We start from the raw sequence: 18,199 nt of genomic DNA, 5'->3' as shown, positions 1-18,199 counted from the left end.
GTGCTGCACCTTGGATCTTACCAAGACTCTTGGTATGTTATTAATAATCACCTAATTCTCTCACCCTTCATTTGATGTTCGGCCCGGGACGGTTGAACGCTCATTAAAAAAGTATCGAATAGAGCATGTGAATGCGTTAGGACATACATATATATATGATATGACCAAGCTCTTACATCCCCTCTTTCGGTATCACTTGACAAAACCTGCACAGGTCATTTCGGTCATAGAGGTCTAGTCGATCAAGATGAGTACAAACGATCAATTCAAACTACAAGCTGAAAAAGCAGAGACTATCCAACTTGAAGAGGCCGGAGCGATCGAAGAACCTATCAAACCTGGTATCAAGCTTCCTTCCCAACACGCAGATATCTACCATGAAGCGATCCAAAGATACCCCGATGACTCGCACATCAACCCGGACGACGAGAAGAGGCTCAAACGAAAACTTGACAGGAGGATTATCCCATTGTTAGGTATCTGTTACTTCTTCTATGTAAGTTGAGTCCTATCATGCGTTTAACACTTCATCAGCTAATGCATAGCTTTTGACGATACCGTAGTACGTCGACAAGACGACCCTATCCTACGCTGCGATCTTCGGTATCAAGAAAGACTTGCATCTGGGTAAAGAAGATTACTCTTGGTTATCCTCGATCTTCTATTTTGGGTGGTTGGCCTGGGCTATCCCGTCGAATCTGATCATGCAGAGATCACCTCCTGCGTACTATCTCGGAGCGAACATCTTCTTCTGGGGTGTTTTCTTGATGTGAGCATATACTTTATACCTTAATGATATCATCTTGGAGTCGAGGCTGATTTGCTCTACCTCACACAGGGCTCAAGCTGCTTCGAAGAACTTTGCTGCTATTGCTGCTCTGAGAGTCATCTCAGGAGCAGCTGAGGCTATTGCCGATCCTGCGTGAGTTTGTCACTTTATCGCTCATGTCCTGATTGACTAACTAAACTCTACAGCTTCATGTTGATCACATCGATGTACTACACCCGAGCCGAACAACCTTCACGAATCTCCTGCTGGTACGCCTTCAACGGTATCGGTGTGGCTGGAGGTGGATTGATAGGATACGGTATAGGAAATATCAAGGGCGCTCTCGCATCCTGGAGATACGAGTTCTTGATTGTTGGAGCAGCATGTTCAGCCTGGGCGATCTGCCTGCTACTTTACTTGCCAAACTCACCAGCTACATTCAAGGGATTCACACATGATGAGAAATTGTAAGTGCTCATCGTCAGGATTCAAATCTCAAAGCTGATTCCTGCAAATTTGTTGTTAGACTTATGATCGCCAGAATGAGGAAGAACCAAACTGGTATCGAGAACCGAAAGATCAAGTGGTCCCAGGTCAGAGAAGCTTTCATAGATTACAAGACCTACATGTTCTGTTTCCTTGGGTTCATCGGTAATATCCCCAACGGAGGTATCAGTAATTTCTCTACTTTGGTGAGTCCAGATCTGCTTGCACTGTCTTACACGAATGAGGAGGCTGACCTTCTGGTGTAACTATATAGGTAATCCAAGGGCTCGGCTTCGATACCCTTCACACTGCACTACTAGGTATTCCCCAAGGAGTCTTCGTGGTCATCTGGATCGGTGCAGGTGCACTGATCAACGACAGATTACCCAAAAACAGTCGAACGTTGGTCTGTGCATTATTCATGTTACCTACCATCTCAGGTGCTCTGGGCTTCTTGCTTGCTCCCAACAATGCTTATGTCGGTCGATTGATCTGCTTGTGAGTTTATGCGATATTATTCACTTGATTTTCAATAATGCTGATGGTACCACGTAGTTACCTTACGGGATCATACCAATGTTCATTCGTCCTCTCCCTATCCCTCATCACCTCCAACACCGGTGGTCAGTCCAAGAAAATGCTCGTATCAGCTATGATCTGGTTCGGAGCCTGCGTAGGCAACATCGTCGGACCCTTCTTCTTCAAATCTGAACAAGCACCCAAATACAAGTTGGGAATCGGTGCGATCCTGGTTTGTAACATTTTGGAATTCTTGTTGTTCTTCGCTTTTAGATTTGCGTTTATGTATGAGAACAGGAAGAAGAGGTTGGCGTTGGAGGCTGCTAGACAGTCTCAGGGGGATCAGGAGCAGGAGCAGGTTCACGATTTGAACCAAACTGCTTTTGCCGATTTGACGGATAAGGAGAACCCTCATTTCGAGTATGTCTACTAGGTCGTAGCTTTCGTTGTTGCATACATGGTATGGTCAGGATATACTGTACAGAGGTGATGGATATGTGTGTTATCGAAGATGCAAATGATCATGAATTACCAGTCACATCACACAGCCGTGCTTGTTAAGCTTGATACGGTCCAAAAAGAGTGATCCAACTACAGTACTCGGGATTCCCAAGTCGTCCCCGACCTTGGTACTGACCGAGCGACATTCAACTTGACTGCGCAGAGCTAACGGGATGCGGTATTTTGTGAATTCGATGACCGTAGATGGAAGCTTGGGATCTTGTATGGCATCAGAGAAGCGAGCAGAAGGGCGAGTTGGCGAGAACATGCCACTACCACCAGCACACGGGTGGTTCGTTCTTCACCATTCGTAGGAAATCCACTTCATAGCATAATCGTGATGTTTGTACATATATAGGGAGATGTAAGACCTAAACTGGATTCACATTTTACTCGGCACTCTAAGAAAGCATGTCACCTATGTCCAAATATAGATGATCAAGACTTTGATCAGAAATCTGATGATATCAAGCTTTGCCATAAAAAATCTAGTACTTCTTGATCCGGTACTGGGCCCGTCGGAAGGTATATACGCGCGCGAATAAACTGAATGATTACTGATACAACTTGAAAGCCCTAACATTGACAACCTGATGCCTGGGGCACTTCCTGTGTCGGAGCAGATACGTCGATTTCTATGTATGGACATAGCAGAAGTATCAGTACCGCGAAGAAATATCATGATTGAAACATGTTTTTCTGCATTCCGTAAGGATCGTAGAAAAGGTCGATTACTCACTCGTATTGGCCGTCTCCTTCACTTCCGCACTTCCACCGGGCAAGGCCATTGCGATCTTCTTGAACAGCGTCTTGACGTTGTATCCTGCTTTGGCGGAAGTTTCGATAGACATCACACCTAATTCCTTGGCTCGTTTATCTAACTCCTCTGGTGTTACTTGACTGTGAGTGCAATAAATGAGATTAGCGCTTGCTTCGATCATAGCAGAAAAGATATGCGATCATATTGAAGAGAACGTAGGAGAGGAAAGGGATTATTAACAAGGAGCATATAACCTACTCACCGCTTATCGTTCAAATCCGTCTTGTTCCCCACCAAGACGATGATGACATCTTGCCCTCTTTCGTTCCTCACGTCGTCTACCCATTTAGTCGTGTTGAGGAAAGACGTTCGATCTGTGTTGCGAAAATGACAAGCATCAGCTTCAAGAGTATTTGATTGTTGAGTGAACGTTGAGTCCGGATAACTCACTCGTGATATCATACACTATCACAGCTACAGATGAATCTCGGATATACGAAGGGATGAGTGATCTGAACCGTTCTTGCCTGTAGTGTAGAATGCATTGATGAGTGTTGGGCTTGCGATGCGGGATGTGTAGAGCTCACCCAGCCGTATCCCATAATTGTAATCTAACTGTTCTGTCCTCCAAGTACATCGTCTTCGATAGAAAGTCAATACCTAAATTCATGGACTCGGATTCAGCAGTTGATTTGGATGAACGTCTCATGCGATGCACTGACCTATGGTGGCTTGATACGTGTTATCGAAGGTGTCGTACATCTACGAAAATCACGTCAATCAACCATAGTGTCGCTAATACACGATGTTACGCTAACTTACAAATCTCGTGATCAAACTTGTCTTCCCCACTGACTGCTCACCCAGAAACACCAGCTTGAACTTCTTCAACGGCGTGCTGGCTGAGGAGAAGTCTCCGGCCGTGGAGGGTGTTTGAGGACCTGACATGGTATGAGTAGGTTGAGGACTTGGCGATTAATGATTTGGGTGATTGGTCTAAGTCGTTTGGAGGAAGTTGATCTTGGGATACGCTGAAGGATGATGAGGTGTTACGTGTCTAGATTGTTGCTGTTTGTAGATCGTAGATTGTAGATGAATGATGCTAGCGTTGGAATGAGGGGCAGCTGAAATCAATCTTGACATCAGATTAAGCTATACGAGTAACGTTACCACCATACACATGATATATATACACACACCGTGTCACTCGCTACGAATACCAAAGGGATGAAAGAAGTTAGGCACACGCAAAACTCTCTCTCTGGTTTGGAAAGGCATGCGAGCACGTGACAACCTGCAAGTCGCGAGAGCGGAGCGTGGAGGTGATGTGTATGACGGTGAACAACTCCAGTATAACAGCATATAACAACACAAACATCATCTATCTACCTTACTCAATCGACAATTCAAGTCAGAAACACGACCAAATGTCACAAGGAGGGTACGCCGTAGTAGATGTGGATGATGAGGTGAGCTGTCATAAAGACCGTGATCTTCAGCAGATAGAGCTCATCGTTGATTCACAGATCAACGACCAAGGGAACGGTCTAGAGTTCAAGAGTGGGTCTATACTTCAGCTCCTTACCAGCCCCTGCCCTTGCACTTGATCCGAGTGAAGCTGAACAACACACGTAGCATTCCTACCCACCGACTCACATGCACCTCGAGCAACATCCCCTTCCCCACCTGACGTACCCTACAGTCCATTCAACTTGGCATACTATCAAACGTATTTCGATGTCGACACCAATACCGTCCTCAAGCGAGTCGGCATGGCCATGATACCTCGACCGGGTTTCATAGCTGAGAACTGTGACGGTCAGATAGATCTTTATGGTGGGTGATCATGATCCTGAATACACTGCATCAGTCGCTGACCTTGATTGATCACTATCGCGTTTAGGTCCATTCTGGACATTGACGACCCTCATCCTGGTCCTCTACATAACATCCACCCTCATATCCTCTATCACGCAATACCTAGCCTCATCCCACGCCAGCTCGAACCTTCCTCTACTCTCCACAGCAGTTTCGGTGATCTACTTCTACGGATTGGGTCTACCAGCGTTGGTGTGGGGAGCGACGAAATGGCTAGGCGTAGGTGAATGGGGCGTGGCTGAGGCGTTGGGGCTATACGGATACGCCATGGGAGTCTACATCCCTATCAGTCTACTTTGTTTGATCCCCGTTGGGATACTCAGATGGGTGCTGGTATTTGGCGGAGCGGCGAGCTCGGGTTATTTCCTGTGAGTGATACCTGTCTCAACGCTCGTTATGGCAGATTTACTGATATTACTGGTCTGGTGCTTAGAGTTCAAAATATCTATCCTGTACTTGCTTCGGTAAGTCCTATGTCTCTCATCATTTGTCACCACCACTGACTCTCCTGTGTTCGTTAGGCCGATAACAAGATGACCCGACTGCTCATCATCGCAGTAATAGCACTACACGGAGGAATGGCCCTGGCCATAAAAGTACTCTTCTTCTCGTGAGTTGTACTTTACCACCAAACGATTGTTCTCGGCTGATACCACACCACCAGCAACTCGACAATCGGCCCAGACCCAATCCCAGATCCCATGTCATAGAAGATGCATTATGCCCATAAATCCCCGTAGAATGTATACATATGATAAAGAGAAAACCTCCAGTGAGAAAAATCTAATTCATCTAAAACGGAACATGCTGCATCTCCCCCGCAGCCAAGATATCATCATCGAAATTCGCATCATCGTCGTCAAACGAATCACCTTCACCTTGATTCTGATTCTGAGCTTCTATATCATCATGGTGTCTGACCGTCCGATCATCAAAGAATGAATCGCCCATACCGCTGTTGATCTGTTCCTCCTCGTCATCGAATGATCCGGGCATGCTGATCTGGGATTTCCTATCATCATCGTCTATCTCCTGCTCACTGAGTTCGTCGGGTGTCATGGACGGTGCGAATAGCGGACTAGAAGGTCTGGATGATGGTTCGCTGGTGGGTAATAAAGGTTGTTTCGAGCTTCGACGTGCTATACCGGTGATTTTGCCCAATACGCTTAGTCGACCTGACGTGTCCGAACGAGCTGAAAGAGCTGGTGAGGGAGGCGTCAAGTCAGGAATGGGGATATCAGGGATAGAGTCTCGCCAGTAGTTGAAGTCGGTGTATTCGGGTTTAAACTTGGTGCTGACAGGAGGGAATACCTCGTTGACCAGGTCATTCTGCATGTCAGCGGATGTCCCTCGTGTGATTGACTTACCAATTGGATATAACTGCCTTTATGACCTGCGGCTGATAGCAGTTCTGTCTTGACCACACCGGTCGAATCGATCGTATAGATCTTGGCAGCGGGTATACCCACACTTCGATAACTCATCGCATCCGTTATTCGATTCCCGAAACCGGCGAAAAACGCCTCTTTGGCTTGTGCACCGAATAAACGTTGGATATCTCTCAAACAAGCCATCTTGAAGAGTTCAGGCTTCCGCATGATCACCTCGCTGAGCGGAGTCAGCGGGACGTCATCATAGGTAGCGGTCGACTCACCGATGCAGACTCGCCATCAATCGATCTGGACTCATGATCACCGGCCCTTCAGGTAGCCGGTAATCACCCTGGATAATCGTCTTGAGGTACTGTCTCGTCGCATCCGCTTGACCAATCGCTCGAGAGGTTAGATACAGCATTTTATATCCATTGTTGCCGATATCCGTGTACAGCTTGGCAATGCCAAGATGGGTCCAATCTCGACCGATCGCAGCGAAGACATGTCCCAGTGCGTCGGACCTAGCGATAGGATCAGTTAATCGCTGACCATGCAGTCACTCACTTTGTAATCGTCCCGTCAATATCAGAGATCACCACCTGGTCTGCCTCCTCCCACAAGAATATACGAGATGTGCAAGTCGCAAGACCTGAATATGACGAGGTGACGGAGAATTGGATGGTATTCGGACCAGGTTTGAGATGCAGAGATTTCAGTTGGTCGGATGAAAGACGCAGCGTTTTAGCATATTGTTTCCCTTCAGGTGTCTCAGCGGGTTCGGGCACGGGTTGTTCGGCTGGTGGTGAAGCTGGAGGACCTTCACTAGGAGTGGTATTTGACCTCGTGGGTGGGGCAACACTTGCCGAAGAACTGCTTTGTCCTCTCCGCCACCATCGAGACCACCCATATCCTGAGGACGGTCTATTTGGCGGCTGATTGGGGAGCCCGGCATCGGAGAGAGAAGGTAAGGTCGGGCTGGAGGGGGGAGGGAGGAGGGTACGCCGATACATGGAAAGAGCGTAGAGCAGTCGATAGTCGGTTGACCATGTGCGATATCTTCTCTGTCAGCGAGGTTCACTTAGTAGATCGACTTACATCGAGTTGTATTTTACCATCAGACGAGGATCATCGACCACACTAGGATCTTCAATGAACTTCTGGAATGTGATTCTATTACGCTTAAACTCGGCGTCGTCGTCCTGGAAAAACAGTCAGCGGGTCTCTCCTAGACAAAAAGGCTAACACTCACTTCCGATAAACCGTCACTCAGAGACAGCTCAAACCGATGTGACCTATCATGCACGTCTAGCACGAACATGTAAGGGTTCTCCTCTACATTCTTCAACTTCCCTATCAGACCTGATGGGGGAGCCCCTGCTGGTGATCCCGACCTCGTTCTACCCATTTCAGCCGCATGTCTTCTGCTCCAATCCCACTGCATATCCATGGCTACTCTGGTAGGTGATCTGGAAACATCATGATCGTGATCTTGCGGGGGCTCGGACTGTCCTCTATCAAATCTTCTCGAAATGGATTGAGGCGAGATGTGAACGTTGGCCAAGGCGGCGGCGAGATCTGGCTCAGAGGCTAACTCAGCAGGTGGTGAAGGTATCGGGGTGTCATCAGGATCGCCAGCAGGTATTTCCGAATCTGTCACCCGTGATGGCGGGAGTGCAGGTCGGGATACATCCGGTGGTTGTACTGCCGAGAGGAGATCTTGAATGAAGAGTTCAGTCTGGGGATCGCTGTCCTCTGGCGGTGGAGAATTTGGATTTTCACCTTTCGCACTATGATAACCAGCCATATCTAACACCACGTCTCTTCCGTACAAGACAGCTGGACCTTCTCCCTGACCCGGCTTGACTTTTGGTAAGATGTCCTCCGCGGCGGAAGCGTTCTCCCCGGCAACTAAAGCTTCATGACTCGATAATCTATGATCTCTGTCTGGCATCTTAGTTGATTCTCCATCCCCAGTGACCAAAGGATTCGGCTGCTGGTCAGTCGTGGAGATGACAGGCTCGTTGGCTTCCTTTGCTTTGGCTTCGTCGTTGGGCGGCTCCTGGGGATGGTAATCTTTAGGTGGAGAGCCGGATCGGCTGTTTGACGGGGATGAGATGAATGGGATGGATGGGAGTAGAGACGAGGCTGAGTTGACTATTGCGGCACGTTTGCTCGTCGATTCCTTCGGAGCGGCATCCGGTGTTGTGGTCGCGTTGAGATCCAGAAAGTCGACCTCTGCTAGTGGCGATTCATGAGGTACCTGCTTCTCCGTCTCTCCGAAAGGTTCTTGTGTGAGCGAGTGATGCTGATCCGCCGATGTATCTGCTTCTTCGTTGGGGACATGAGATGATGGGAGATCCGTCTAGCAATGTCAGCTTTGAAGCTTCTCGCAGCTAAACTCACGTTCGTGGGCATAACCACCGGACTGGTCAACAGATCCGCCGGCACCTGTTCATCCGTTTCTACAACAAAGAACGCTTCTCCTGTTTCTCCAACCTTCATCACGAATGGAGCTACATGCGGTGCTGGAAGGTTGTTCGGTAATCGGATGGTGACAGTCTTCTCTGCTGCTCGTAGCACTTGCAGTTTACCGAAGCGTACATGAAAAGGAGAGGAGGAGAGGGTTACAGTTCCCTCCGAGTCGACATGACGAACGACGATGACATCGATTGCGCCGGACAGTGTAGCCGGGTTGATGCCGGAGTCTGCAATTCATCAGCTATGATTGTGTATTGGTTGACTCACAGTAGTTGTACGCTTTCGACAAATACTGCATATTTGATGAAGCTCCATATATTGTTTCACCTCATAAGGCCAAGAGATTGGGGGTGGCCACCTTTGGGGCGAATGATGCGGGTGGGAAAGCGACAATGAGGGTTGGAGAATACGAAATGGCCAAGCTCAGCTCTGTCGACCTTCAAGAGACGCAAACGTGGGATCGATGGGGTGAAGAGTTGTCGATGATGCTGCTCGTATGTGATATGATAGATAGAGATATAGGAGTATAGTATACCAGCGAGGTGAAGATAGAATAGGTTCAACATCAACGTAGTGTAACGGGTGGATGGTTTAATAACCGTGCCGACGTCAGTGGTACGACTGTAACGTGGCGATCACGTGACCGATCATCCCCACTCAACTTTGCTATCGAGAAAGCAGGAGGACGCATGCATAAATGACACCGTTAAGATTTGTACAGTAGATAGCCATGTAGGAGATTCCATGACAGTGCGGCTACAGGAAACACTACACATAAGACGGATCCTACTTCTTAGCAAAAGGGGTTTTCTCCAACCAGGATTTGAGATCAGTCATGAAAGGGAAGAGTCTTCTAGTCTCCGCAACATCGGCTGCGAACTGGTTATCGTCGAAGAACTATGGAAACAATGTAAGCTTCCCGCGCTGACTTGATAGGTAGAACATTCGTACTCACCTTGAAAGCCGGAGCGAACATGGGCGGGAAGACGGGTGTCTCCTGCGCCTGTAAAGTTTGACCGGTGACCTCCCTCCATATTTCGATGATCTCGTCTGGGGTCAGTTCCTCTCCTGCGATGTTAAGCTGTTTCCCGGCGAGTTGCTCTGGTTTAGCAAACGCCTCGGCAGCGATCTTGCCGATATCTTCGACAGCGATGAGCTTGTACGTAGGGTGGGCAGCGTGTTTCCATGTGGTGGAGACTTGATCGAGATAGAGGGGCCAGTAGAAGTTCTCATAGAATCCTACAGGGCCAAGGATGGTCCATTGGAAGGGCTTGGTCTTGATGTGAGCTTCGATCTCTTCCTTGATGTCGAAGCTGTAACAGGTGAGTCGCGTAAGCCGGGGGGTACTGATCAGAGTTAGAGGTACCTACAATCGAATACCAGTAGGCTTGAGTCCGCATCGATCGCTTCCGGAGTATACAAAGTGCTTTACACCGTGTTTGGCGGCGGCGTCGGCAATGGCAAGACCTGAGACGAGTCAGCGAGGGAGCGATGCGGTCGGATCTTGGTTGAACTAACCTTGCTTCAACTGCTCTTCGGCATCAGGCTCACCCAGAGCGACGAATACACCATGGATGGGCTCCTTGAACAGAGTATCGGGACTGTCAAGTGATCCCTCGACGAAGTCCACACCTAGAGCTCTGGCTTTCTCGCTTGAGGCGTCTCTAGTAGCGGCAAGGATTTTGAATTTGGATTTGTCCAGGGCCTATGGTGAGATGTCAGTGGGATGGTAAGCAGGAGTCGGACTAATGATCAAGGGAGCTGCCGAGAGTGACACCGAGAGAGAAATGAGGACCGTAGCGAGAGGGGAGGAAGGGTCCGCTGCAGGAGAGAGAGATGTCAACATACCTTGACCACAGCTGAGCCTTGTTTACCGGTAGCACCGATGACTAAGATGGTTTGTTTGGTGGACATGTTGACTATCAGTTTGCTCAAGGTATTATATCACGCTTTGGCGTGTGAGTTGGCTGAGGATTGTGTTGTAATTTACAAACAAAGGCCCATTCCAAAATATCAGAACCCAGCTATTTATACCTTTGTTTTATTAACCTTGCTCATGTCATCGGCCTCATGTCATCAGCGCTCTGTTCATTAGTCATCGTCACTCGGACCCTGTTCTTTGTCATCAGTGGGATCCTTCACAGAACGATCAATACTGTTTCTATGACTATCATCATCAACACATCCTCCTCCTACTTTCATGGCCGAGGTCCGAACTTTGACCGGGGTCACAAATTGCCACTTTGGGTAATTCTCAGCATTGATTAGATTACCAATCATTGGGAAACGATGTGGTGAGGTCACCAGATCACGTTAGTTTGTGATGAGTACAGACAGCATAGAGAACGACAAGAATTGGGTTTCAAGTGTACAAGCCACATATGGTTCATAAGAAAAAAAGCTTCCTACTACTGCATTACTCTTGAAACCGACTATCACCCATCACCTATAACGACGAATAGTTAGGGTCGTGCAGCTGAGCCTGCGTCCTCATACTCGGATCTTGCAGTTCAGGCGGCAAATGACCCTGAGTGGAATGACTGGCTACCGTTTGCCAATTCACGTAGACTATGGGACCACCAGGACTTTGGCCCGTCGATCCTCCACTCCCACTCGTCGTGTGACTACCTCTAGGCGAGCTCACATAATTCCTCGACTGAATGATACCGTCGTTCACCCTCCTGCTATTATTGTCCAATCCTAAATCTCGTTGTGGCGCCGTCTGATCCAGATTGTTGATCGTTACCGCATGCTCCATCGATACGCCTTCGTTCGAATCCTCCTCGTTTGGGAAACCGGATGGATCATAGCTTCGTCTCATGCTGGGGGCGGCAACGTGCCATGCAGGTGGTTGAGCAGGTAACCTCGGGACAATGCTTGGTTCGGGCAGGGGGTGACCCAAAGTCTCCTCTTCGATATGGGATGAGACCATTTCGAGCATGATCAGATGTCGGGCGCCCATCGCAAATCTGCTGGATAGAGCTTGGAAGGCGATTCTAAAGCCTACGTGTCAGCTGCAGCTGCTGACGGAAATTTAGCAGACTCACTTGAATACCGCGATCTCATTGCGGTACGAGTAGGCGGCAGTACGATCACCGGTTTCAAGCGCCCGTTGGTAGAACAAGAGCAGTGTTCGAGCGGCGGTGAAGAAGTAGCTATAAGGGGTCATTTTTTAGAGATGGACCATTTGTTTGCGGCAGTAGCATAAACTCACACTACGCAGATTTGGATCAGCGATGTCAACCATTGAAATGAAAACACGTTTCACTCACAAGAACATATCGGCATCACCATGTATGATATATCCGCGTTGCTGCTCACGACCAAATAGACGATGTTGAGCACAGCCCTCGCTTCCATAAGAATCCTTGTTGCAGAGGTGCAAGAAGGATCGCTGACATCGGCGAATGGCTCGTGGAGGAAGATGCTGGCGATACGGGGTATGAGATGTGCGGCCTATGAAGGGGTCAGCAGTTGAGTTTGGAAGAACCAGACTATGCATAACTCACAATCAGATCCGCATCGACCCCTTTGGCGTGCCCTTGAAGGTATTGCACTGGATCTCTCAGGGCTGGAGGGAAATGCAAACTGTGGAATAGTTAGCCATGCAATGACACGTCTGGACTCACTTGAACGCGGCGATGTCAGAATCTATTTGTTTGAACTCTGGAGTTTGCCTGGCAAGCAGACGATCGGCTGGTTCCATACTTCGACATTTCCGGATGAAGCGACACGCTCGCGATAGAAGAATAATACCTGCAGCTTGTTAGCTATCAGAACGATCGACTTTGACCTACCTTTCAACATCATGTTGAAACCGTCTGCGACGGGGTGACTGAAAAGGTATCAGCGTTATACTATTGGGGTTATTATTGGCTTACTATGTGTAGAGATCCGGGGAATGGTACCCCTGTGGATTCGCGGGAATGTTATCCTAGAGATGTCGTCAGAATACACAGGATCTGACAGTTGACGAGGAGACGGATTTACCAATTTCGCAAAATCATTCCTATGGCAGGGCATTCTCGCCGTCTACATCACAGTCAGCCTTGGACGTTTTGGTCTCACGCGGACTTACCAATTCCTCAGTCGGAAGTGTATTGGGCCACCCTGACGAAGCTGCCGAGATGCAATCGTAGTACATGATATAATACATGACCGCTCGTCGTTCTTCTCGCTCCGCGTCGGTTCTTGGCGGTCCTAAAATAGATTGTCTCAAAGCGGGCATACCGAAATCGTCTGGCTGGTGATCGAGCAATCCAAGACAGATAGCAAGTCTGCCTCCTCCTCCGATGATGATCCATCCTTCTATCCATTTTGCGCTGGATTGACCCCAATGTCCCATGATGATCTGTCTCCCAGGGTTAGCTCGAAATCACACCGTCGATAAGTATTTACCCACCATGGCCTGTAGCATGTCAAGGAGACCCCTTCCGCTAACGTGCTCAAACCTTAATGCATTCATCGCATACCTCGCGTTTCGCTCGGAGAAGCAGGTCTCATCCGCGGGATCATCGTAAGGCAATCCCTTTCCATTGGCCCGCTTCGCGTCTTGATTGGTTTTCTCGACGGCTTCCGCAACAGGTCGACATTTTACGGCAGCAGTGTAGCGAGCCGCTGTGGCACAGATGGCATGTAGCAGAGCGACATGAGGGAATTCCGCATGTGTCGGGGGTAGAGCCAGTCTAGTCATAAAAGACTGGCGATGGAGGACTCGAGGTACGGATGGCACCATGTTGAAAAAGGTCTCAACGCTGTGGGGGATGTTAGCTTGTTGATGATGAAATGTTGAGCTGAACTTACAGATGGTCGAGCATAGCTGCGTTTATGAGCTTGTGTCAGCATAATACCGTCGCAAGTATGTAAGCTGACTCACACGGCGTGGGCAGCTTAGCGGGCCATCCAGGGAAGAGAAGCTCCAAGAAGGGACCACTGAACCTTCCTGCTTCGGCATCGATATCATCCGCGGAGGTTGGTTGGGTTGATCTTCTAGGAGGACCGGAAGGCTGAGGTGCTATACTTCCTGTACTATCTTGAGAGAGGTCAAGAGGGGCAGAGAATGGATCATTGAAGGGGGGAATGGCCGCTGTACTTGGCACACCTCCGGCCATTCCAGGAGGATTGTACGGTGCACTCAAAAAATCGGCAGGAAATTGATTCGGCGAGGGACCTGTCCATGAGCTGGTCTCGACAGGTCGTTGAGGTGGTACATATGGTCGATGTTGACTCTGATCGGGTATGATCGTCGATGATGAGTTGGGTGGGTTGCCAGACATGCTTGTAGAAGCTAGTGCTTGTTGGAGCTCGGCTGGAAACAAGGTGTTAGAGATGTTTGAGAAACCGCTCAAGAGAGTACTCACCAACTTTCTCCTCCAACTTCCTGATCACATCTCTCGGATCCTCATCAACAGAGCTATCTTTCCTCTTCGTTCCTCTAGGCAACGTGGAAGGGCTTGAACTACCTGGCAAAGCGGTGTTCTGCGCTGCATGTTGATCCTCGTCCACATCTTCAGCGTCGTCCTCGTAAAAACATTGAACACCTCTAGCATCCCTCTCTTCGTCCGGTTGTGTTCTAGCCAAGAAATGATAACTTCTGACGCATGACGAGCAATGTGGTTTCCCTGCATCACATTTGATCCTCCTCCTTCGACATGGTATACAAGCTGCGTTCCGCTTGAGCTGAGGTAAAGTACGATTTAGCTTTCTTTGTTTTGGTTTAGGTGCGTCGGATGAGTTGGAATCAGCGTGAGAAGCGGATGGATGTGGTCCAGCGTCGCTAGTGCTAGGTGGGGCCATGGTTGGCAACGAGCTTTTCACTCTAATAGCGTTGAAAAGATATCGATCTTATGATGTGGTTCAAGTTGTGATGGAGACTGAAGCTGATGGTGTCGAGATCTGGGTAGATGCTGTGTCCTCGGTTATGGCCATTGAGTACGAATAGATCTCGATCGTATAGGATAGCATATGAAAGGGGCAAGTCGAGTGAATTATAGGGATGCGATATATTGAGGGGAAAGGCGAATGAAAGGAGGTCAATGCAGGTTCAGGTTGAGGATGTTATGATTGTTTGTGTTTGAGTTATATCTTTCTTCGATCAAATTGCTAAAGGAGAGAGGGGGGGATACCATTCACTTGACCTCGATTAATCTAGTGATCAACACCGAGGTTGTCGTATCTTTGTTTACAATTAATGTTATATGCTGTTGAATGCGTGAATTGTGGATTGTTGTTTTCGAGGAATGTGTAATTCACTCGGCCATCAGGCGTTAGTCATACCCCGTGCACTAACTGACGATGATGATGATCGTTGTAATGTTTTGATTACTCGCTCCATCTGGTTCCGCTAATCCGCCATTACAAAAATATCCTAATGTCTTGACACCTCAGGTAATTACGAGTACCTGACCGTTATGAAATGAAATGAATGATCTCCGAAAAACCAAAAGTCCAAAATCACTCTGATTACTTATCCGCAATTTACCTTGTTCCAGCTTCTCATCATCGCCATCAGACCCATCACTATCCAAAATGGCAGCTGTAGCTCGATCCTTCCGTCCTATCCTTACCCAGCGGGTCTTGCCCGCTCTCACAGTCAGACAGATCACTCCAACATCATTTGTCGGACCATCGATATCAGCCTGTGGATGGAGAGATCAAGCTGGAAGGAGATCGTATACCTCAACAAGAGTAGCGAGGGCAGTCGTGCAGGATGGTCCCGCCTTGACTCAGACGAACAGTACGTGGTGTCTCACTACCTTTCATTCTTATTAAGTCATTGGAAGACTCACAGGCTAACGCTACTTGACAGGAGCCGAAGTGACTCTTCGACGATTCTGGAAGACGGTACATATCAAGCAGGATGAATCTGGTCAGTTCCAGATAACATTAGACCACAGAGCGTTGAAGACTCCGGGTGGTGCGAAGTTGTCAATACCGGCGGAAAGGAGGTTGCTAGCTCTGTTGATAGCGAATGAGTGGGAGAACCAAGATGAAGTGTTGAAACAGCATACCTTGCCGGTGGTACGTCTTCATCCGCAAATTTCACATAGAGTTTGGCTGATTTGCAGAACTTAGACATCATTGGCATCTCGAGCTATAGATGGTCTTTCAGAAGGTGCTATTAGAGAGGGCGTGATTGATCAAATGATGAAATATCTTGATACCGATACGATCCTGTGAGTGAGCTAGATCATTCAGAAGGCTGCACTTACTTACCCACACTCAACCAGATTCACAAACGACACCCCATCATCCCTCGTACGAATGCAGCGAGAACACTGGGACCCCCTGTATTCATGGCTGAAAGAGTCATACGACGTCACCCTCAACCTCGCGGAAAGATTTGCTGCTCCTACACAGAGCGAAGAGACGAAAGATAGGTTGAGGAGTGCGCTGGAGGGAATGGACGGTTGGGAACTAGCGGCGTTCGAACGGGCTGCATACGCCTCGAAATCGTTTGTGATTGCTTTGGCATTGTGCAAAGGGAAGCTATCGGCCAACGCAGCTGCGGAAGCTAGTCATGTGGAAGTGAGGAGTCAGATCGAGCAGTGGGGTGAAGTTGAGGATAGTAAGTTGTCTTCCAGTCGTTGCAGCTGTGCACCATGCTCACGTGACTGTACCATAGCACATGACGTAGACTATCAGGATATACGACGAGCTTTGGGAAGCGTTGCCTGTTTGTTGGTGAAAGCTTAGGCTGAACCCTGAGCAAGAGGGAGTGCCATGTATTTCATGATTACTGCAGGAAAGACATGGGATTTAGACCGACGGAAGTATAAGTAGAAACAGTATCACAGCATATCCCATCATATCACCAACATGCATCTACATATCTACAATACATCGTTGATCTCGATACTAGGTCCATTCGTAGTCTCGATCCTAGCAGCGGTTATAGAGGATCCTACATTCCTCATATTAGCATAAATGTATTTAGCACATCGCAAAGAGACTCACCCTTCTTCTTCTTCTTCGCGGCGTTGGTAACTGCATCGTCTGTATTGCCTGCTGACTGGTTGTCTCTGACCGTCTGGATGAATGAACGAATATTTGTCTCGATTGAAGGGATTTCGAAGTCCATCTATGAGGAACATTAGCTTAATCCGGATGTCAAGTCGAACGAGCTCACTCTTGCAACGGCTATTAAGGATACTCAGATATCAGCAAAAGACATGAACACATTTGCAAATCAGCGAAAACTCACGAATCCTGACCAGTCCCTCCTTGTCCGCCCGGTACTCCATCCTACCCGCAGCATCTCTAATTTTTTCAGCCAACTCTTCACCCTCACCGACCAACCCTCTCTTAGCAACGGGCATCAAACCCTTTGGACCCAGATATCTAGCCAGATTCCTCGTCACCTGAGGCATCATACCTGGAGTGGCCAAGCATCTCGTAGGTGATACTTTGCCCGACAAGACAGCTTCGAATAACTCTTCTCCACCTACATAAGCAGCTCCGGCTTGTTTCGCCAGTGTCGAGGATGGCGAATTGGGTTCGGCGAATACTAAGATGGTTTCGGACGATCTTCGGGGATCTAGAGGTAGATGGAAGTGTCCTCGGATGGGGAGGGATGATTTGGTAGATTTGGTTGATAATGTGAGGGAATAGGAGGAAGTGGGGTTGGCGATTTCAAGGGCCTGAATATATCCGTTAGTCAAAGTTCAACCGTCAACATGTTATCATACTCACCCGTAAGACTCGTACAGCTTCCGTGGCGGTCATAGCATCTGGGTTGACTATCTTCTTCTTTTTCTTTATTTGTGATTTCTGACTTCGCATAGAGGTAGAAGCGGTGGAAGAGAAAGATGCGGAAGAGGCTGAAGGAGCTCGGGTGATGGAGATTGCTGGGCGCTGTGTCGAATGACATGGTTAGTGCACAACTGTAACTAGTAAGAAGTCAGACTCACCACACTCTGAGCTACCGCCTTTCCAGCCTGTAGCCTGAGAGCAGCTACACTAGAACCGATCATGTTGTCTGTATCTTCCGTGGATGTTATTGACGAATTGGAAGTATCGGTTTCCGAACTAGTTGTATTTTCCTTTTTATCCTTCTTCTTCTTAGCTTTGACTGGAGCAGGTGTAGCGGTATGTTTCCTATTTGATCTATTGTCTCTCGCACGAGCTTGTTCTTCTTTTTGCTTTTTCTGAAATTTGGTAAATCTCTTTTCCAGATGTCTGAAAAGTTTGGCTTGCTGAGTGAAGTATTCCTCGTATGGGTCGACTGGATCTTCTTTCTTCCGTTTGGGTTTGGTTCGATGTACCTTGATCTGGGTTTGGTTGGTCTCAAGGTGTGGTGGTGTGTTTGAGGGTGTTGAATCGAGTGATTGCAATTCGGAATCGGTCGTTGATATATGAGACGTTGATGATGAGGGTGAAAGTTGACTTTGCGAAGAGGAAGAGGAACGGGTGATATCATGATGTGGCATTCTGGCA

General features: G+C 48.2%; 8 protein-coding genes and 1 non-coding gene across 9 annotated transcripts; 3 read left to right on the top strand and 6 right to left on the bottom strand.

Annotated features, from left to right (window-relative positions):
- Window positions 1–247: 247 nt before the first annotated feature.
- Window positions 248–2,207, top strand: I302_102544 (uncharacterized protein; the record flags this gene model as incomplete). The annotated part of the gene is made up of 7 exons (XM_019187911.1): window positions 248–496; window positions 564–769; window positions 839–922; window positions 976–1,236; window positions 1,296–1,461; window positions 1,530–1,753; window positions 1,811–2,207. The coding sequence occupies 7 exons, from the start codon at window positions 248–250 to the stop codon at window positions 2,205–2,207; spliced, it is 1,587 nt and encodes a 528-aa protein (XP_019050789.1).
- Window positions 2,208–2,363: 156 nt separating this feature from the next.
- On the bottom strand, window positions 2,364–2,478 carry I302_102543. Its single transcript, XR_002022006.2, has one exon. It is a non-coding gene; the product is annotated as a 5S ribosomal RNA (ribosomal RNA).
- A 373-nt stretch (window positions 2,479–2,851) lies between these two features.
- Window positions 2,852–3,983, bottom strand: I302_102542 (uncharacterized protein; the record flags this gene model as incomplete). Its single annotated transcript, XM_019187910.1, has 7 exons — window positions 2,852–2,910; window positions 3,015–3,175; window positions 3,298–3,409; window positions 3,486–3,562; window positions 3,623–3,695; window positions 3,758–3,797; window positions 3,858–3,983. 7 exons carry the CDS (start codon window positions 3,981–3,983, stop codon window positions 2,852–2,854), a joined length of 648 nt encoding a protein of 215 aa, XP_019050788.1.
- Window positions 3,984–4,462: 479 nt separating this feature from the next.
- I302_102541 (uncharacterized protein) lies at window positions 4,463–5,623 on the top strand (the record flags this gene model as incomplete). Its single annotated transcript, XM_019187909.2, has 7 exons — window positions 4,463–4,504; window positions 4,562–4,595; window positions 4,671–4,871; window positions 4,939–5,281; window positions 5,347–5,377; window positions 5,435–5,523; window positions 5,578–5,623. The coding sequence occupies 7 exons, from the start codon at window positions 4,463–4,465 to the stop codon at window positions 5,621–5,623; spliced, it is 786 nt and encodes a 261-aa protein (XP_019050787.2).
- Window positions 5,624–5,705: 82 nt separating this feature from the next.
- I302_102540 (uncharacterized protein) lies at window positions 5,706–9,062 on the bottom strand (the record flags this gene model as incomplete). Its single annotated transcript, XM_065869512.1, has 8 exons — window positions 5,706–6,224; window positions 6,281–6,521; window positions 6,568–6,807; window positions 6,851–7,261; window positions 7,382–7,485; window positions 7,536–8,648; window positions 8,690–8,865; window positions 9,032–9,062. The coding sequence occupies 8 exons, from the start codon at window positions 9,060–9,062 to the stop codon at window positions 5,706–5,708; spliced, it is 2,835 nt and encodes a 944-aa protein (XP_065725584.1).
- A 488-nt stretch (window positions 9,063–9,550) lies between these two features.
- I302_102539 (uncharacterized protein) lies at window positions 9,551–10,678 on the bottom strand (the record flags this gene model as incomplete). Its single annotated transcript, XM_019187907.1, has 5 exons — window positions 9,551–9,661; window positions 9,720–10,077; window positions 10,135–10,231; window positions 10,283–10,469; window positions 10,613–10,678. The coding sequence occupies 5 exons, from the start codon at window positions 10,676–10,678 to the stop codon at window positions 9,551–9,553; spliced, it is 819 nt and encodes a 272-aa protein (XP_019050785.1).
- Window positions 10,679–11,210: 532 nt separating this feature from the next.
- On the bottom strand, window positions 11,211–14,560 carry I302_102538 (uncharacterized protein; the record flags this gene model as incomplete). Its single annotated transcript, XM_065869511.1, has 12 exons — window positions 11,211–11,760; window positions 11,812–11,919; window positions 12,033–12,220; window positions 12,274–12,335; window positions 12,562–12,599; window positions 12,646–12,698; window positions 12,755–12,796; window positions 12,843–13,115; window positions 13,167–13,518; window positions 13,568–13,583; window positions 13,641–14,072; window positions 14,125–14,560. 12 exons carry the CDS (start codon window positions 14,558–14,560, stop codon window positions 11,211–11,213), a joined length of 2,550 nt encoding a protein of 849 aa, XP_065725583.1.
- Window positions 14,561–15,292: 732 nt separating this feature from the next.
- I302_102537 (uncharacterized protein) lies at window positions 15,293–16,459 on the top strand (the record flags this gene model as incomplete). The annotated part of the gene is made up of 5 exons (XM_019187905.1): window positions 15,293–15,500; window positions 15,573–15,784; window positions 15,839–15,939; window positions 15,994–16,331; window positions 16,389–16,459. The coding sequence occupies 5 exons, from the start codon at window positions 15,293–15,295 to the stop codon at window positions 16,457–16,459; spliced, it is 930 nt and encodes a 309-aa protein (XP_019050783.1).
- Window positions 16,460–16,596: 137 nt separating this feature from the next.
- Window positions 16,597–18,192, bottom strand: I302_102536 (uncharacterized protein; the record flags this gene model as incomplete). Its single annotated transcript, XM_065869510.1, has 6 exons — window positions 16,597–16,667; window positions 16,721–16,844; window positions 16,893–16,903; window positions 16,968–17,403; window positions 17,456–17,617; window positions 17,674–18,192. 6 exons carry the CDS (start codon window positions 18,190–18,192, stop codon window positions 16,597–16,599), a joined length of 1,323 nt encoding a protein of 440 aa, XP_065725582.1.
- Between the last annotated feature and the right edge of the window lie 7 nt (window positions 18,193–18,199).

Source organism: Kwoniella bestiolae, chromosome 1, assembly GCF_000512585.2.
Source record: "Kwoniella bestiolae CBS 10118 chromosome 1, complete sequence".
NCBI classification, from domain to species: Eukaryota; Fungi; Basidiomycota; class Tremellomycetes; order Tremellales; family Cryptococcaceae; genus Kwoniella; species Kwoniella bestiolae.
This window is presented reverse-complemented; position numbering and strand designations above follow the sequence as displayed.